General features: G+C 31.3%; 1 protein-coding gene across 1 annotated transcript; it reads left to right on the top strand.

Moving 5' to 3' along the window:
* The first annotated feature begins 1,396 nt into the window (after positions 1-1,396).
* Positions 1,397-1,993, top strand: LOC124368564 (gustatory receptor for sugar taste 43a-like). The gene has a single exon (XM_046825806.1). The coding sequence runs from the start codon at positions 1,397-1,399 to the stop codon at positions 1,991-1,993; it is 597 nt and encodes a 198-aa protein (XP_046681762.1).
* The last annotated feature ends 18,081 nt before the right edge of the window (positions 1,994-20,074 follow it).

The raw sequence follows: 20,074 nt of genomic DNA, 5'->3' as shown, positions 1-20,074 counted from the left end.
TTTATTCCATAGAAGCTAACGTTCAGGATTATATCTTTTAAATAAAAAAAAAAAACACACCAAACAAAAACTTGATAACACAAAGTGAAAATTACTGTATAAAATTATAAAAGAATTTTCATATTGACATAACACTTTTATTAATGTAATAATGTAAGAAGTAACAATCCTAACATTAAAATTTACAAGTAGTGAACTGATGACATTTTTAGAATTGTAAACTAATGTCTTCATATTTATAACTTACTTGAGAAATAAAACAAACCCAAATGAAAAACGTGTGTGATTGAGACCTAATAATTTATTTCCTTTTTAATTAAAACATTATATATTCAAGAAAAAGTAGATACAATCAAACCTGCACACATCGTATTATTGTGAACATTACAATAGGACAAAGCTATGATGAAGTGTGCTGCACGTGTAACAAGTGTATTATTCTTGACCCTGTTTTCATTGTTAATGCCAAATTCATCAACAAATTCATATTGACAGCCATTCAAAAAGAGAGAGAATCTAAAACGCTTTACTGTATATTATTGGAAAGAATTCAACGAATACGGTGATTTGCACAACTAGATTTGTTTAGGTTTGTACATAAACTACGATAATAATGTTATTATAATTATTTGGAGCCATGAAAACTATTATTCTTTACACAGCTCAAGATAAAACTCAAAATTACGTTACCTATTTACTACTATTCCGACAAGTGTACTCTTACGAAAGATGGAAATAAACGTAACGCTTAAAGAACATTTTATGTTGTAAGATTTGCAGTATTTCTTTCAATATGAGTGTTCTTACAGAAAGAGGGCTTTTCTTTTGCCAAGTATTTATGAGGTTACCTCTGAAGTATACGATACAACCGCCAGGAAACAAAAAGCTGATATTTTCACCATTAGTTTTATCGTGGGGCTTGATTGTGACTGTATCTAAAACAGCGTTTTGGAGCTTTAATATCTACATGATCCTTAAAAACAGATACTCATTCCTATTAAATAATAAAGACACAGACACTACATACTTCACTGCAGCTGTACTCTCGGTCTCAAATATATTTTTAGATATAGTAACATTCAACAACTATAGCAGGAAGTACTCAAAGTTCCTAGAAGTCTGCAACACTCTGAATAGGTTTGATCACAATCTGCAACTGGAGGTAACTACATGCGGTCTAAGTGTGAAGTCTACTGTAATCATTGCTATCTCAATAGCCGCTCCAATGATAGCTCAAGTAGTACGCATACGTACTGTTTTATCTGTGGCAGACAGTCACACAGAAATAATTATGAACAGCTTAGTTGGTGTTCTTTTCTTTATCATACATTTTGAAAAAAATTGTATGTTGATCCATTTTCAACCTGTCACTCACTGCGTGGCCAAAAGATTCAGAATGATCAACACAAAGATTACACAAGAAGTGAACAATGATATTTGTAGACAGTCAATGCGACAACGGAATCCACCCCATCTACGTCCCACTCACGATCGTAACGTTAATGACAGGATCAACTCCCTCATGATTGCCTACCACTTGCTTTGTGAAGCTGTAGGCCAAGCCTGTGATTTCTACAGTGACCTGTTATTGGCTTCTATCTTCCGTAGTTTTCTATATATCACCTCCTCTCTATATTTTCTCTTTTTATATATTTCAATGAAGGACGTAATACCAATCATTTCAGAGATAGTCTGGACACTGTCTACGATATGTTTCCTATGTATGGTCGTCTCCTCAAGCTCTGACGTCACTCAAGCCGCGTATGAGACAAACACAGTAATCTGCAAGATGACAACCACCAAAAATGTGAACCCGGGCCTCAGGAAACAGTTGAATTCCTTTTTGTTGCAGCTGACAAAGAAACACTTCGAGTTCTCCGCAGCAGGATTTTTTCATGTCAACAGACAAATGTTAACATCCATGGCTGCTACTGTGGCCACCAATCTGGTAATACTCATTCAATTCCAGATTCATCCAAACCAAGGTGATTAATAGTAAATGTGTTTCTCAGTGTTTCATGACACCGAAATGTTATCATATACAGTAATTGAAAAAAATTAGTTATAAAAACTATGTAAATAAGGATAATTTCTGGGATATAAATGTTAAACTATATTGTGTTATTAGTTGTACGCGAAGAGCGAAGAGCTGGCGCTGAGAGTGATTAGTCACGAATCGAAGGTTAGATTAGGGAGTTCCTGAACTGTTTAGCAGTTCAAGACAGGTGCCCGACCCTCTCTGACGTTTTTGTGCACCGTGAGAGAATTTCTTTGATTTTTCTATATTTTTTGATGAGGTAACGTGGACTGTACCTTTTGAAGCGTGTTTCTTAATTTCTTTTAAAGGAAATTTAACTTTTGGTTTGAACTACATCGTTTAAACACCAAAATAATTTAAACTTGGATCAAGCGAAGAAGCCATTCTTGCATGAAAATGAAACATTTAACGGCGTTTAGCAGGTGTATAATGCTCACGTTAAGTAAAATATGAATTCATTTAATTTACATTTGTATGTTATGGTTTGTTTTACTTTCATGTGTAAAGTACATTAAAATCAGAAAATCCTTACGCGTTCATAAAGATTTAAGCGTTATCCTGCAGTACTTTACGCTAAAGCCTATTGTACGGCTTTAAATAATTTATTGGTGTAATATTGTGCTTAGTTATTTTGGAAGAGAGTACCGTATTTGTTACAGAATAAAAATGGCTAGGTAAATTTGTCACAATCAATGTATTATGGCTTTATTTGTTCATTTTGAATCATAGTTTTACATCAACGTAGTTACTAATTTGTCTGATAGCGTTAATAAATAAATAATACACTCAGAATTCAATTACTTTTGTTGTTATTGTTAACTTTTCAAACTTGGTTTGTGTATTTGTTTATATGTCTGTTTTAAAATCTATATGTTATTGTTATAAGAAAGAAATAAAGAAACTTTATTTCTCACAAATAAAAAAATAATTTAATTCATGTTTATCAAAAGAAAAGTATAATTCTATCAAAGTAAAAGTAAAGTAATAGCGTACAAGTCAAACAAAGACAATAAAGTAATAATCTTGTACAGTAATACAAAGAAGTTGTTTGTTACCTATTTTTTTAAATTACAAAATAAAACATTACTGTCAGGTCAAGTTTATGGTTTTAAATTTCTTTTATTTAAGTTTAACCTTGTATTACATTATTATATCGTAATACATTTAATGATAGTAAGTAGTGTTGATAATGTATACGTTTAATAATATTAAGATAAAAATTTATTGGCGATCAATTCGTATAAATATAAATTTTAAACTCTTGATTAAATGTAAAAATTTATTTAAGATAAAGATAAATTGTTAGTTAAAAACATTTGCATTGTTGAGTATAAAATGCTAATATCTCTGTATTATTTCATTATTGCGATAAGTATTAGGTGAAGCATTTTCACTTCAAATGATTGTATTGCCATACTTCTATTTGGAACTTGCGTACACGTTGTTGTTTGAAAGCTGCTGTGGACTTTGCGGACGGTTGCGGGACTAGTGGAGTGTCTTTACACCATCTATGTATTTTTCTTTCGTCTTTAGTTCTAGTTTTGTCTTAAAATTTATTTTTTTTATTGGTACCTATAATTGTCTGTTAATTTTCTATGTTTAATTGTATTTCTAACATGTTGGACACCTACGTCGTAATCTTCGTGCATCTAGTTTATAAATTACTTTTACAAAAGTTGGAATGTGCAACTGAAACTTTAGTGTTAACTCGCTTGTTCTGTGTTTAGTTCTGTGTTAACCTATGTAAAGTTTGGCACATTCAGAGTATATCTATTAAATAAATTGCTCGTTTATAACTAGTACTTATTTTACTATTTTGGGTACAATTTTGGGACCCGGAACGTTACAACTCATTATAAAAAATATGGAACTATCATAAAAAAATGCCTGAATTAATCCACCTTATATTTCATTGTTATGATTAATATATGTGGTATATATAATAAGAAAAATAACCATAAAAAATTAACTTAAAACATATTTTCTATTAATCGTCACCATTTCCATTTCAGCATGAAATGCAGCTGTTTTCAAAATTTTTGTTTGATTTGTAAATATGGTGATTAAGGTGGCATGGAAAATATCCTTGTACGTAATGTTTAGTCTTATAACTGTTAATAACATTTATGAAAATGTTATATTACTCCAATTATAACTCCCCAATAAGAGACCGAGAATAAAAATACTATATTTTCATATTTTCGTTCCGAATATTAGTTTTATTATAAAGCACTAAAGTTCTGGGAAAAATGATAACGATTAGCACAAGCATTTAATTGAAATCGTAAAATACAAAATTTCTAATTCTAAACTATCGTAAACAGATATCCTCACAAGTCTAACTGTATGTGACGCAGATGCATTAGTTGCCAATCTGCTTGAGCACTGTTATAATAGTTTAAGATCTTTTGGTCATCTCTAATTCCACCTGTTTCATATATTTACTGTACCACATATTTTTGTTTTCTTATATTTATTGGCCGTTGGAAATATAAATAAAAAATTAATAAACACAACACTTTTAGTGATAAAAAACTACTATAAGTTTGGCTTCCTACTGTAAGAATGGGTAGCAACATGGCTCTACCGAGGAGTGTTAGATGAACATAACATTGGGATCGTTGATAGTCAAAGTATGAGGAATACTGTTTGAGATAAGGAAACACGATGTTCCCCACATATTCGCCATTTTTCAATGATACAATATAATCAGCATCACTACGTTTCGAGATCTGAGATCTGATTACCTCTTCAGGTAAATAGTTAACATAAAAAATAATTACAAACTAGGTTAAATGAAAATGCCTGAAATTTGTGGCACACAATAATCACTACCACCATGCTGTGTGTCAACTTGATTAACTCTAAACCATGCACTTAATAATATACGAAATACAACACTATTTTTTCAACTAAACTAAAGTGGGCCTTTTTAATATTGCTACCTGTTAGATGAACTTTTTAAAACCATAATTTAACTCCACAATGGGTTATTATAAATATTTAATCTGTTTATACTTTTGGTTTTCTTTTCATTTAATTGTTTCAGAATTGGCAACCAAAGCGGCATAATATCGACTGATGGTTGGCTGATCTTCCAATTTAATATATGAATTGATTAATTTCCTTTTAATGAAAATATATTCCCAAACTATTATGTAGGCTTCATCCCAATTCATATGATGGTCTTCGGACCAATATTGATGAGCCATTTTTTACTTTTCTGTTAGATCCTTACTCGTGTTTCCTTTGGGTTCTTTTACCCTTACGTTTAGTTGTGTTTTCACTCAGCTATGCATTTCCTATTGCAACTACATTTTATACTGTAAACACAGTTTTTACTCACAGAGATGGGCGTGACGGAGTAGTTCAAGCGAGAATGCCGGTTGGCATAAATGTGTGCATAGTGAATTAAATAGAATTCAAGAAATTTAAACCGATAATTTCAAACCAATACTCCGAAGTTAAAGTTTCCGAAACTGAAAAGCAGGATGATGATGATAATGTATCCCTGTGCTCACCAACTAATTAATACTGACGATAGCAGTAACAGCAACCAAGAATTTTTACCTGAACAAAATAAAAATCCTCTGTTTGGCAAATGAGAATTACCCTTAAGTCTACTGCATTGTTTAGTGATAGTTATGGTGTTTTCGATCGTGCTAGAGCTGCAATAACCTCTAGTGTTTTGTATGACATTGACATATTTACAGGTTGTGATATTTCACAAGTAGTAGATAAGTGTAAATTACACCGAGAAGCACATAATATTAGGGCCAAATTGTCTCGTTCTATAACAGAAAAGAAAAGTTACAGGGATTATATTTTGTTGGCCACAAAGACAACACAATTGTGGTCGAAATGACAGGAGGAACATTACTAGCTTATTCATGAACCAGGTAATATATTTCTTACACATTTGACCCCTAATTTGGAAGTTCAAAGGACATTGCGATTTGTCCAGCAATGATATTTCTTTGGAAGAATTGATCGTAATTGACTGTGATGGCACTGCTGTTAACACTGGATTGAGAAACGGCAAAATTCGCCGTATTGAATTGCACTTATGTAAACTTTAGCAATGGACAGATTGTCTCCTTCATTTTAACGAATTGCAGTTCCGTCATTTATTTCAATACTTGGATGGGTAGTTGAAACGTATTGATTGTTAAATCCCTGAGATTGACAGAAAAGTACCCTGTAAGGATCAGACGTATTTGCTGGAAATATCGATACAAATTAAATCTGGAAAAGTCAAGAAGATTTATAAAATCAGGAGAATTTAGCACCTCATTTAAAAAATCGTGATGATGATGAAATAACAACCTACATAAAAACAGAAGAAGTTCGGAAGTGGGATATCTTATTAAAGAAGCTGTTAGTCCACACCCAAGCAGTGGAGATATGCTTGAAATTAGTGACCGAAGTTTCTGCAAAGGTATGCGGAAATGAAGCTCCAGATGGCTTTAAAAGAAATACTCTTCAGTAAAGATAAATGGTACCAGCCAATGACTATAAATTAAATTTCAAATTACCAGACATTTAATGAGTTCATATGTAATAAATCTACTTTGTATTCAATAAATAAAACATCAATCTAATGTTGAAGCTAGTTTTTTTTACTTTTCTAACGTTTTCAAAAATATTTGCAATATTTACAGCTAATGCGCGAGCGGAAGATGTTAACAGACAGTATCATTATTGAAATATCACCTTAGTGTCACTTAGATGACACTTTAAACTATTAAGTATTAAAATCGTGTTTTAACAAATTATAAAATAGCCGATAAAAACTATTTTTACAACTTTTGTTCACAATTTAGAGCACATGCTCGACCAGAAGATAACAACCGATATTCTTAATATTTTTACCCTGTTTTGGTCTCTAATATGGTGTTGTATATATTTATAAACATTTGGGATTAGAGTATCATTACAAAGTTATTTTTAAATCCTGGCGATTAATATTAATGATTCACTGGTCTACTGTATAATTATTACTCATATTATTGAATAATCGGTTAAAATATATCATGAAGAGGTTATTTTTAAGGTCCTTACAATGAAAATGTGTTTTTGGTGGTTTATTTATTATAAAGAGTTTATTCCCCTAGAAGATAACAATTTTTAATAGCGGGGCATGTAATTAAAGTTCGTTCTAACAATTGTTCCTATTCTAGTTAAAACAGTTTGATTGGGAATTTAGTTTATTTATATTAAATTAAATAATTAATTCTATGAAGTATCCATTTAAAGCGTTTTTAGTAACAATATATTTCATATCAGTACTTATATTTCTTTTTCACCAAACAAAATAACCGTCTACTGTAAAATAACTGGAATTGTGAGGCAATTTGTATATAAACATTGATTATAAAAGCAGAATAAATCGTAAATCTAATCTATTCTTTGACTGCCTCAGTTTTACAATCATAAACACAAAAAGGTGTAGTAGCTTAAAAAAATATTCATTGTATTTCATAAGAACTACATAAATTCTTAGCTATGTTCGTGGCGGTCTAAATGTAATGGTATTCTTAAAGTTTTAAAAATATATAACACTAAATCTGAATAATGGATCTCCATAGTGTTGTGTAGTAAATTACAAATAAATAGTTTAAATTGTGATGGAAATACGCCATTAAATATTAATAACTTTATCAAATAATAGGGACAGTATGCTTATGATAAATTACGAAATAACTACAAAAACTAAATTAAATAACCTATCTTAGTGTTTGCTCGAAAAAAACCCGTACTCTCAACAAGTTTAATTATAAATGAAATAATCAGCATATGTTGTTCAGTGAATTCTACCCCATAACTTATGTGTTTTATAGCGGAAACTGATGTTTCAACACCTGTATTAGGAATACTGTATGCTTCCTTTGTAGAGTAACCTCTGATATCAGAATTATAATGATCTAACTGATTCTAAGTAACAATATAGAACTACTTATAACAGAATATACTCGTAAATATAACAAAGTGTTCCGTATTTTTTTAACAGAACTTGAGAGCAAATTAGTTAGGACTAAAATGTAATAATGTTGTTAATTAAAACTAATATGTAATTGGTCTTTTTAAAGTCAACTTAATAAATACATTTTTTACCTAATAATATAGTAATAAACCATTATATTGCGGTATACACTTGAGTACATTTTTTGCTGTCATTACCTAATTAGATATCTGATTTATTCATAATTAAACGACTAACAAATGGTATTACGTCTACTGAGGATTTATGAACTATAAGCTAATGTGCACATGACGCTTTAAAAAAAGGAATTGATTTTACTTTTTAATACATTATTTCTGATCAACATGGACAAAGGTCGATTGGTACGAGTAAATAAATCTGTATGGCATAGATTTTGCAGAAAATACCCCAAATAATACACGTTATATAGTCTGAAAAGAGAAGCACATGGACAGCAAATCAATAAAAAAATTAATTAACCCCCACCAATTTATTACTGGATGGCCAAAATATAATAGTTACGATTATTAACTGGAACGCATTGTTATTAATTAAGCATATTATTGTGTCAGACACTTTCAAAGATCTACTATACATTATAAGTTATAGAAAACACTATATAATATAAAAGCTCAGTGTAACAATTGATAACTTCACTGACTCATATATGAAACAAGATATTACAATGTGTACATTAGTGAGCTCTAGTACATGATTAGTGTAAGCGGTGTGAATATTTGCAATGACCAAACGTTATTGTGTGCTAAGCGCTTTATACAGCTAGTTAATTTAACTAGAAGTGACAGTATATTATTTAACATGTACTTTACTTGCTATCTTGAAAAGTTTAAAATAAAAATATGGCTTTATGTTAATAACACATATTATACTCCATTTTAAAGTGTACCTGACTTCTTCTATAAAAGTTTAAAAATCTAACAAAAGAACGTTTTTATGCCGTATGCCGTATTCCATTATTCAATATTCTCTATTATAACTTAAGAGTACAGAAGTTGAAGTATATTATCAAGATATACAGTATATATATATATATATATATATATATATATATATATATATATATATAGTACTTCTCATACAGATGTAATACAATAACTAACATACATGGCACACTGGAGAAAGATTAAATGTGGCTGATATTCTAGAAATATATCAAACTTTGAGTTCATATGCATTTTTAAGGAATAAAAGATTCCCAAATCATTAAAGTAAAATCTGTTGTTCAGAAAGACTAAATTGCCAATTATCTTTTAATCCATCTCTCTTAAATAAAATATCCTCTAGTAACGATGGATGATTACTCGTATGATTTGGGGTATTTTGTGCAAATTTATACCATACAGATTTATTTACCAAACAACCTTCGTCTATGGTAATCAGAAATACTTGATCGAGAAGGAAAATGAATTCCTTTTTTCCAAGTGTCAGAAGCACGTTAGCTTATAGTTATACTTTTATAGCGTTTACGTCTTTATGTTTTTTATCGGAATGAATATACTCGTCTTCTCAATAAACGTAATATTATTTGTTAAATTATATATGAATTATGTAATGTTAACATAAAGTATACTCAAGTATACAAACACGCCGCAATGAAACAGTTTGTATCTATGTTATTAGGTAACATGACACACAGTCTTACATTAGGTGACAGACCTTACTTTGAATTGACTATTACATAATCTTTGACATTGGGTTGTCATAGTATAATTTTCCCTCGTATGCTTTTTTAGTAAGGAACTACCCAGCCTAAAAAGTTTTATCTAAGTTGTCTTTAAACAGACCAATGGAAAAAATGTTAAATTAATAAAATTATTTAGTTTGCCGTCCTAAATGTTTTCGCTATTTTCCAGTCTCTAAAAAGTATGTCACTTTTTCTAATATTTATGAATATATTCTGCGATAAGTAGTTATATATTTCTACTTAGAATCAAGTATTTGTTTATTGTTGTTTATTATTCTGATATCAGAAGCTACTCATAACAGGAAGCATGTAGTATACAAGCTGTTGAGACATCTGCTTCCGCTATCCACTCCAAAATTTATGGGGTTTAATAGAATTCACTAACAAATAAAATATTTATATTATTTTTATATGGTTAATAATTATTTATTTATTTACAATGTTCAGATAGTACGATTTTCTTAAGGGAACACTAGGTTAGGTTACATCAGGTGGTTTTTGTAGTTATTATATAATTTAGCATGTATATATTTGTATTACTTGATAATTTTATTTACATTTAATGACATCTTTTCCTTTAAAACATAAAATATTTCTTTGCGATTTACTATGCAACAGTATTGAAGTCCATCCTTCAAATATAGTGCTATATATTTTTCTAACTTTAACAGTACAAACCTTATGATACCATCTAATTTAGGCTTCCACCAACATGGTTGGCAATGGATTTATTACTTAAAAAATACATATTTACTGTTACTTTCTTGTTACAGTAGTACATATCTACTGTCTTTATAATTACTGTTTATAAGCAAGTTGTAATACAATTCCTTAGACACTTATTTTGTTTGATGGAAAATAGATATAAGTACTGATATAAAATACATAGTAATTAAAACTGTTTAAATGGACACTTAATAAGATAGATTGTGTGTTTTAGTAGAAATAAACTAAATTCACAATCAAAATGTTTTAATAATAATCCGAACAAGAGTAGGAACAAACTTGAATTACATACCCCGCTAACAATTGTAATAGTCCAGGGAAATAAAGTCCCCAGAACACTAAATTACCAAAACGGACACATTCGAATTGTAAAGGCCTTCTAAATATCATCTTCACGATTTATTTTAACTCGTACTAAACAATATTATGTACTAATCATAAAATAGGTCAGTGAATAATCAATAATTATCATTCATACCGAAAAATTGCAAATTTAGTAAAACGTGTGTAAAATAGTATGTGGTATCTTCGGAACAATTCAAATGTGTCGTGTTCTTTGCTAAGGTTACATGCAGAATTAAATTTAAAAATCAAGGTAATAATATTAATATATTTTATTACAAATTTTCTGAATTTACGGGTGATTACATTTGAAAGTATAGGGACGTATACTCCTCCTTAACTATATGTCTTACAATCAAACACATTACTATTTTCAATGCATTATGTTAATAAATATTGTAAAGAGATCCGCAAATTCGAAAAATCTCTTCACATATTTTTCTATTACTTAAAACGAACTGATATATCCTGTTTACAAACTAATTCACTATTTATTTTAGGGTAGATATGCTGAAGAATCCTTTCTCAAATAGAATAAAAGATAGTTTACTAATAAACTTCAAATTGCAATCGGCGTTGAATAAAAATTCTTGATTGAGCATTGATAAATCGTAGTCTTGTAAATATATCTAGCATGTGAATCTAGGGCTCTGGTTATGAAGATATCTTCATATTTACGGCAGTAACATTTTTATTGTGCCTTAAAACCAACAATTTAACACACAAGGCTTGATTTCTGCACAGTTTTAAAAATCAATAACTTTCTTTGATCTAGAACGAAAGATAACAATATGAATAATACAATGAATTACTATAAAATAAAATGAGTCATGTCTGAAATTTTAGATTCAATGGTTTTAGAAAGAAAATTGTAGAAACGATGCTTTTAACTTACAGCTATCTTTGTATATTTTTATTAAATCTAACGGAATTTATCCTTAAAAACGACGTAATTAAAGACCAATAATCTTTTTACACTGTACACGCAGTCCGAAAAGGAGAATCCATGTATTTATGGTATTTTAAATGTGCATAAATAATCCTTCGACTGCAGTATCGCTATCATAACCACACTCAATAGTGAATGAAAAACATTTTCTCAATATATAGTAAGGACACACGCTCATCGCTCATATTTTGTTAGTATCTAGATAGATTTTGTGTTTAAGTTTGCCCAAACATATTTTTAAACATGTGCAGACTTAAAAATTACGTTTTAATCATGTTATACCATGTTTTTACTGCGTATTTTAATAAAAGATTTTAAAATAAGACAGTTAGTCAATAGAAAAGTAGGTACTCAAAGAAAGAACTGGAAAGGCTCTTCAAAAGGTTAAAGAATGTGCAGGTATACCTTACGTCTAAAATGAATTATGAAACTTCTGATTCTTGGAGTTAATAGACTGATTAACGAACAGGCTAACCTTCCCACGAGGAGAAACTGTATCAACGCAGGATATTGTGATAGTTTTTTTATCGATAAAAACCCAATCTGCCTTTCTGTGTAAGACTTCCATGCCAATTTCGAGATGTGAAGAATGTGGACATGACAATAGGGATGGTATTATCAGCTCAACAGAGATTTAAATAAGTAAGATTAGAAATGTAAAATTGTGTTATTCTGCAAATAGTACGATCTTTTATAGAATTGTTCGTTTTCAACTGTTAATTATTGTAAGTGATAAAATTTACATTATAAGCACTAACACGTGATGAGTTTTTGTTGGGTTTAGTAGGAGATTGTTTAAAGTAGTTTTAAGTAGCATCGTTTAAATGCGAAAAGTAAAAAAATTAATAAATAACTGAACATTTAAAATGTATGCTTAAACATACGCATTATTGAGTAGACATTTGCAGTTACCCTACGTAATTTATAAAACATTATAAGTAGTTAATATAGAAATTAGTTTATTAAAATCGCCCTTAAGATGGAATTTTTTAGCATTTCCTCTAATCATAGGCCCCAGAACCAAAACTATTACATTTTGTAAATATCTAAACAATTTATGTATAGGCTAATGCTACGTAACAAGAGCTTGTGTGTACAATAATTGCTGTAATTATATATTCACACTAAACTTGGCATAGATACAATATTTTTATACACGATGAATTTGCTATCGGACTTATCCAATAATAAGTGTCAAGATGGTAATCATTCGTGATCAAGTGAAAATTTTATGAACAAGTTTATTACATGGACCAAAATCTCAATTAATCAATGAATCAATATTGATTGCATTGCTTGTATTTGTTGAACTCTTTTGGCCTTGATTTTTTGATTACGACTCTGACACAAGTAACTGCAACAACTGAGACAGTCATAGAAAACCTAGTTTCTAATCTTCCAAACATTTCAATGTCTGTGGTTAACACATCTATCTCGGATTAATATAGCCAAGAGGTCACAAACGAAATATAATTAAAAGAGAGCCCATAATTACAAAAACAATTAGACATAAGGCCTGAAAACATTGCTCTTCTCAACATTTCCCTTTAAAAAAAGCAATTTTATAAATTTAACTCAATGCTTTAAAACGTTTAATGATATCCTACTTTGTTTATCTAAATATATGCTGATCTACAAAACCGTAAGAGATTATCTTAAGAGGATAAACAATTGGATCACTAAAGGCTTATTGATCACTCGACCATTACTGTCCCAAGGAAACAGTACAGGAAGATGGAGTTCAGTATTATCAATGTCACTGGCACCTATCGTTAAAGAAGAGTCCAATCGAGTTATACAGCAGCTCCCAGCCAAAAACTGTAATGGTCTGTACTTGATGTCAATGCTTGTCATAAAAGATTTTCTAAAGACATTTAGACCTCTTACCCAACTATTAACTTGTCTTTTCTACAAGGAATAGTTTTCCCTAATTCCTTTCAATTGCGAACGTTAGTTTCACTTTCAGAAAGGATTATCCCACGTCCCAAAACAATGACCGCTCTTATTTTTTCCAACATTTAATAACACGTTTGAATTTTTTTTTTATACACAAAACCAATTTTCAGATGAACATTTTGGGTTCAGGAAAGGTAAATCGGCTGTTGTGAGTCTGTTCAAGTTGGTTGCTAAAGGATAAAAAAATTGAAATACAATCATAGGTGCTTTTTCAACTTATCAAAAGTATTCGATTGTGTTAAACACGAATCATAGTTTTCCATACTTGAGGATTATATCATTTTTAACCAACAGAATTCAAGTTGACCAAATTTCATAATCGAATCTACCAACATGAGGGTAGGGCCACATTCTGGTTGTATATGCCGCATAGTAGAGTAAATTACTCGTACATTGAATTTGTATGTGTCTGTTTTGAGATAGAGGCTGTTGAAATTTTGAACACAATTGTTGATTTCAACAAAAAAAGTTCGTTCTCCCAAAATGGTTTTGGATTATCTAGTGAGACACTGAGTCGTGGCATCATCATTTCGTACGACTCTTCCCTTTAGTAGTGATGACCAACGTCATTTATATATATGAGAAACAGAATTAAACTAAGACTTGATCCCTGGGAGACCCTGTATCTCAAATGAATTGAATTTAAAAGTTTATTTGATTAAGCGCACAACTATAAAACCTACAACCATGGGCCCTTAATGCAAAAGTTTGGTAATCTGTCCAGTGCACAGTCACAACTGTCTTTATTCTAAAATAGCAAGATGCTAATGCTACCATTCACATGTGAGGCGTCATATCAATATGTTGTTCGCCGGGGGAGGATGCTGTCGCACGATGTGGAAATAAATTATAACATAATATTAACATAATTTGGTAAAACCCATCCTTCTTTCCTACATTTTGTACATCAACACATCATGGCTCCCCAATTAAGCTCGACTGCTTTAATGTCATCGGTTCCAGCATGGTATACACTGCCCTGTGGACCTTCCCGGATTATATGCGTATACTATGGGGGCTGACAGCTCCCTCAAATAAGGGGGGAGTGACGCAAAATTCCTTGAGTAGTCCAGATTGTGGAGGAATTTGCTATATTGTGAGTAGGGTTCTCATATCCCTTCCTACCCACCCTTTCGTCGTATCCGTATAGAATTAATTTTCTTGTCGACTCCGCCAGAGGGGGAGCCGCCACTGTGATCGGGTCGGTCAGTGTGTAGGAGGTAGTCAGGCGACCTTTGACCGGGGATCGGAACGTGCCACAATCAAGCCGTTTGTCGGTGAACGGGTTTCGGCCAGAACGGACTTGTGGTGGAGGAGTGAGCGGACGTGCACGCTGGCCGACGCCGGAGACTGGACAGGTAGCCGAGAGTTTGATATAATTTTAATTCATTCCCGGTATATAATTCGGTTATATTTTAGGTCCCAGTAAATTATGGCGGGCTAAGCAGGTTATACAGGATATCGTGGGGTTGTGAGGAACGGGAAATACGGGCAGTATGCGTCAGGTATCGAGGGTCAATATATGTTTTAATATTTGGGATTCTAATTGTGGGCTAATATTAATTAGGGACTTTAAATCAAAGCAAGCTAGAGGAGTGTCCCAAAATAATGATCGATCTGGGCCTTTGGGGGAAATATAATTTCTTTGTATAATTAGGATTTGTGTCGGACTAACCGCTATGTATAAAAATAGGTTTGACAATTATAGCAAAATACTCTACCCTCGTTGCACCGTATACATAGAGCTTATGAGGAACTCTTATTGTAATTTTAATGTTGTTACGGTTTCTGATTGTGATAAAATCGACAATAAAAATTGTGATTTCTTTTTAAAGTTCCCGCGGTTGGACTGCAGAATTTTTAAAACAATTTTTTTGTGAAAACTAAAGAGGTAAGTTAAAATTTTTACGAAATTTTACTTAAATTCGTGTAGTAGATTTCAATATTAAAATATTATTTGCTTTTATTTACATTTTATTAATACGTTAGAAGTCATATAATTACATAAATACACTATTGATCAAACAAACAAAACCCCAAAAAATATTTAATTTTACAACTGCTTTCTTGTTTAGTTGTTTCAAATGGAACAGTTTTTTAAATGGCCTGCTAATTTATTCCTAAAAACATATGATTATAGTGATAATTTATAACTAAAAAGGTGAACAAATGCCGTTACTGAGGTATAGGGATGACTAGAATAGACTAGATGTATAACTGTATAAATGAGGAATATGAGATATATGATGATACCTAGTAACATCGGTCCACCCACCAGCTGAAGTTCTCCTGCAGTATTTATAACAACATTACACGCGTATCCGTTAGTGCCTTTAAGACTAAAATACACTGTTCAAAAATTCATAAGAAGTTATATATTTGCGAATAGATTTTTTTTATGCATAAACATCATCCAAAATTTTAAATTTAAATGTCAACTACTCGATAGTGTACATACATTTTCCCATTCATTTACTGTTTGACAGTTACCTCTCACAACTTTTAGTGAACAGTGTGCGCTGTCTACCAGACGTTTCCAGAACTTTCAGTACATCAACAGCGTCATTGTTAGTGACGAGTTGCCGTTTCCATTGGTACGCAAGTTTAGCATATTGTCGGAGTACAATGTAGTGGTTAATTAAATTGGAGAAAGAGAAAATATTATGAACAGAAAAATTTTACTTAAACTGTGGTATTAGTTTTTCCGAGTCATCTACCAGTCAACTGTAAATGTTTGGTAACATTTATTGATGGACCTATTTTTAATTAAACTACAGTAAAAGGATGACATTTTGAAAAGTTCCAATATGTTGTATATTATATATATATATATATATATATATATATATATATATATATATATATATAAGTATTAAACCCCTGAAAATAACTGGCCCTATTGTGTTTAGAATAATGTAAATTCCGTTGTAGTTAAATAAAACACCTTCTTTATAAATTAACTAAAAATATCTATATTATAACAAATTTATTTTTACTCATTCTTTAAATCCGTTAAATTTAAATGTGAAATATGTTTGAAATTAACATTAAATCTGTATGTAATCACTGTCAAAACTGTATTATAAAGTTTCAGAAGCAATAACAGTACTTTCAGTTTCAGATTGTTTTACTGCAGTTTCAGGAGTTATTCTAAAACTTATTTCTAGTTTATTTAGAACCACTGAGTACTGAGTCGGATATTGTAATACTCATTGTGTGTTGGCTGGATGATGAGGAGATGGGAGTTGACATCGAGGCGAATGATGGTGTTATTGTTTGTGTTAAAATATCTTTAATTACTGTAAACCCATGACGTCAGGAGATGTGTACGGAATTAGCTTGGACTTTATTTACTTAAAAAGTCGTTTCATGTTATAGCTGTTTATAGAACGTACATCATTAATTGTTTGAGATTTATAAATGAATTATCTAGTTATAATGAGCACTTGGAAAATAATAAAACTGTATATTTTCGGTCGACACGAACGTAAACCTACTGCTAAATTACTTATGGACATGTACTTAAACAGTTTAGTGGGATCAGTACTTATGCTATGAGTGACCAAACCAACAAGAGAAACGAAAAATAGTTAGTATTGTATTAATCATATACTTTTACGGTACTGTGATATTAGTGAGCTAAGGTAAGCTGTCCTGCACACAACAACGACTGACCACTACAGCACGGTGCTCACGATCACTGCCACTGCCACTGCTATCACACACTCACGCTCGGCTACTGATATATGTGTAAGTTACTGTGACACGAGTGAGGTACGGTCAGCTCGGCTACTTACACGATACGCACGTTAACCATTATGTAACACTAACTTATGTTTGTTTGTATCTAATTGTAGATCATCATAATCAACAATTCAATCTAAGGGTGAAGCAACCACAAAAGTGAACTACGAGGCTTCATGGATAAAAAGCCATAGCCTAAAAAAGACGGAAAAAACTATACGCACGTACACAGAAAATGGTTTACGTGCTGAAATATTTACTTACGCTTATTGGGAACCAATTTTGAAACGCAATGATGCTAATACTTTTTCTGAGTTATTAATTTGTACAGTGGTTAAATCTATAGATCAGTGTACAAAATCTTACTACCCGTAGTACCAAACTCAATAATTTAATAGTTGGATAGTAACAGATCTAATTCAAGCATTCAAAACAAGAGCAAAGATGTAAAAAAACAACCATTCAATATTGAAATTAAAAATATAACTTTCTAGTTTTCTGGCAAAATGTGAGTAACCAAATGAAAAAGGGTAAGAAAAATTAATATATAAATGAGATAAATAAAAATAACCGTACAATATTATTGTATAGAGTAAGTGAACTCTTAGGGAGGACTTACCAGTTCCCGGTTGCCAAATTTAATAATAATACAACCCTCGAGAGCAAGGAATTGTGTGGACTAGTTGCTAATGACTTCATTTCATTATTTACTTTAGTTGGCAGAGTCATTGACTCACGGGAGGTTGGGCAGACTTTGTTTTTTGTACGGTAACTGAGAATGACCTGAATGACGTAGTTCAGCGCCCGGCTGTGATGGTGTCAAAGCTGAAGGAAGTTATTAAAGAACTTTTATTAAAGAAGTTTTACACTATTTACCAACATTTTTGGGTTTATTAACCTTATTATCACGTATAGAGTGTTTACCGATAACGGTAAGATAGCTTAAGTATTTCAAATTAACAAAGGTGATGACATGATATACAAAAAAAAAAAAAAAAAAAAAAAAAAAAAAAAAAAAACTGTTGGACCAAACTCTGTGCTTAGTGTTTTTTATAATATAGAAAACAGTAATGGAGCAGTTTGTTTCATTCCTTGAAGCATTGTGTTAAATTTAACTTATTTAATTTTAAACCGTTACTTAATGTATTCTAATGACTAATAACGGACAAATGTGTGTAGATTTATTGAATCTTTTCACTTCTTGTACTCATTAACATAACATTATTACGGTTTGATCAGTTGTTTTTTGTCTACTTGCACTAACCTGAATCTCTCCTTAGCAGGCAACCATATCTCGTGAGTTTCTGAACAATATCGTAAAACACGGTACTACAGAGACTGTACCTCTCCAACTTCTAGACGGTATTGTTAATATACAAGCTTCATCGACAACTCTACTCCGCCAGTATCACGATCGTAATCAGAGGATTTGACGCCAAATCTCTTACCCGAAATTGAATAATATAAATAATATTATCACTTAATGTGCCTGTTCTGATTGTCAACTTAATACGGTTCAAATTAGTGATTTTGAAGGGTAATGTTATATAACTATAGGTTACTATTCATTCGACCAGAAAAATTATTTAATCTGTTAGTTCTTTTTCAGATTCTGCTGATTGAAACATTTTAAACCACTGTCTATATCCACAAACTCAAAACTTTCAATAATTCTTAGTTAAGTAGTACAATGGACGTTATATTCCTAAGTTTACATCCTAATAAAGCAGTTTTTTCATAAATAGGTAAAGAAATTAGATTTCATAACACCTTATATATTTACAACAACGTAAACTGAAAAATTTGCTTGATATAATTTTTGTCATGAACTGTTTAAAATGAATTACCACGTGCCCTTAGGTTTAAACATTCCCCAAAACAACCTCTACCTTCTAATAATACGCTTTATCAGTTTATGTAGTTACAAAATAATTTAATAGATATCTTTGGCCACAGGATAGGGGTGGTACAGTTGAAACGGGATTCATATCTTAACTTGTTTTACCGCGAAAATCAGCGGCCCATGTGGTCTGGTTCACCTCGTACATTAGTGACAAATTAATTATGTATGCATACGTGTGCGTAAGTTTGCTTGTGTGTGTGTGTGTGTGTGTGTGTATGTGTGTGTGTGTGTGTGTGTGTGTGTGTGTGTGTGTGTGTGTGTGTGTGTGTGTGTGTGTGTGTGTGTGTGTGTGTGTGTGTGTGTGTGTGTGTGTGTGTGTGTGTGTGTGTGTTTGAAGTTTAACCATAAAATAGTGTTGCTAATAAGTAATCAACAATATTGTCAAATGAATCACTGGGAATCAAGCAGGAACTCTTACTCTGTGAAACACAATACATGATGACACATTTAAAAATATATTAGTGAAATTTTTTATGACACGCATTTATTTTTAGAACGGTATATGGATAATATTTACGTCACGGGTTAATCGTTGGATGCAACTAAAATATTTTTTTATACAATCTAAAAGTGAAGAAATTGAATAGAATCCATTAAAGTGCCATGCAAATAATATACAGGTAGACCAACTTAGTGGTCAATTGTACAATTAATTAGGAGTGATATTTATGGCGATAGAAGAATTTACGAAGAAAGATTTTACCTGGAACTTCCTTACTGATTAATCA

Source organism: Homalodisca vitripennis, chromosome X (assembly GCF_021130785.1).
Source record: "Homalodisca vitripennis isolate AUS2020 chromosome X, UT_GWSS_2.1, whole genome shotgun sequence".
Classification (NCBI taxonomy): domain Eukaryota; kingdom Metazoa; phylum Arthropoda; class Insecta; order Hemiptera; family Cicadellidae; genus Homalodisca; species Homalodisca vitripennis.
This window is presented reverse-complemented; position numbering and strand designations above follow the sequence as displayed.

What these genes read in the sequence shown, in the direction of transcription:
- LOC124368564 (XM_046825806.1), top strand. Translation starts at nt 1,397, where the DNA reads ATGATCAACACAAAGATTACACAAGAAGTGAACAATGATATTTGTAGA.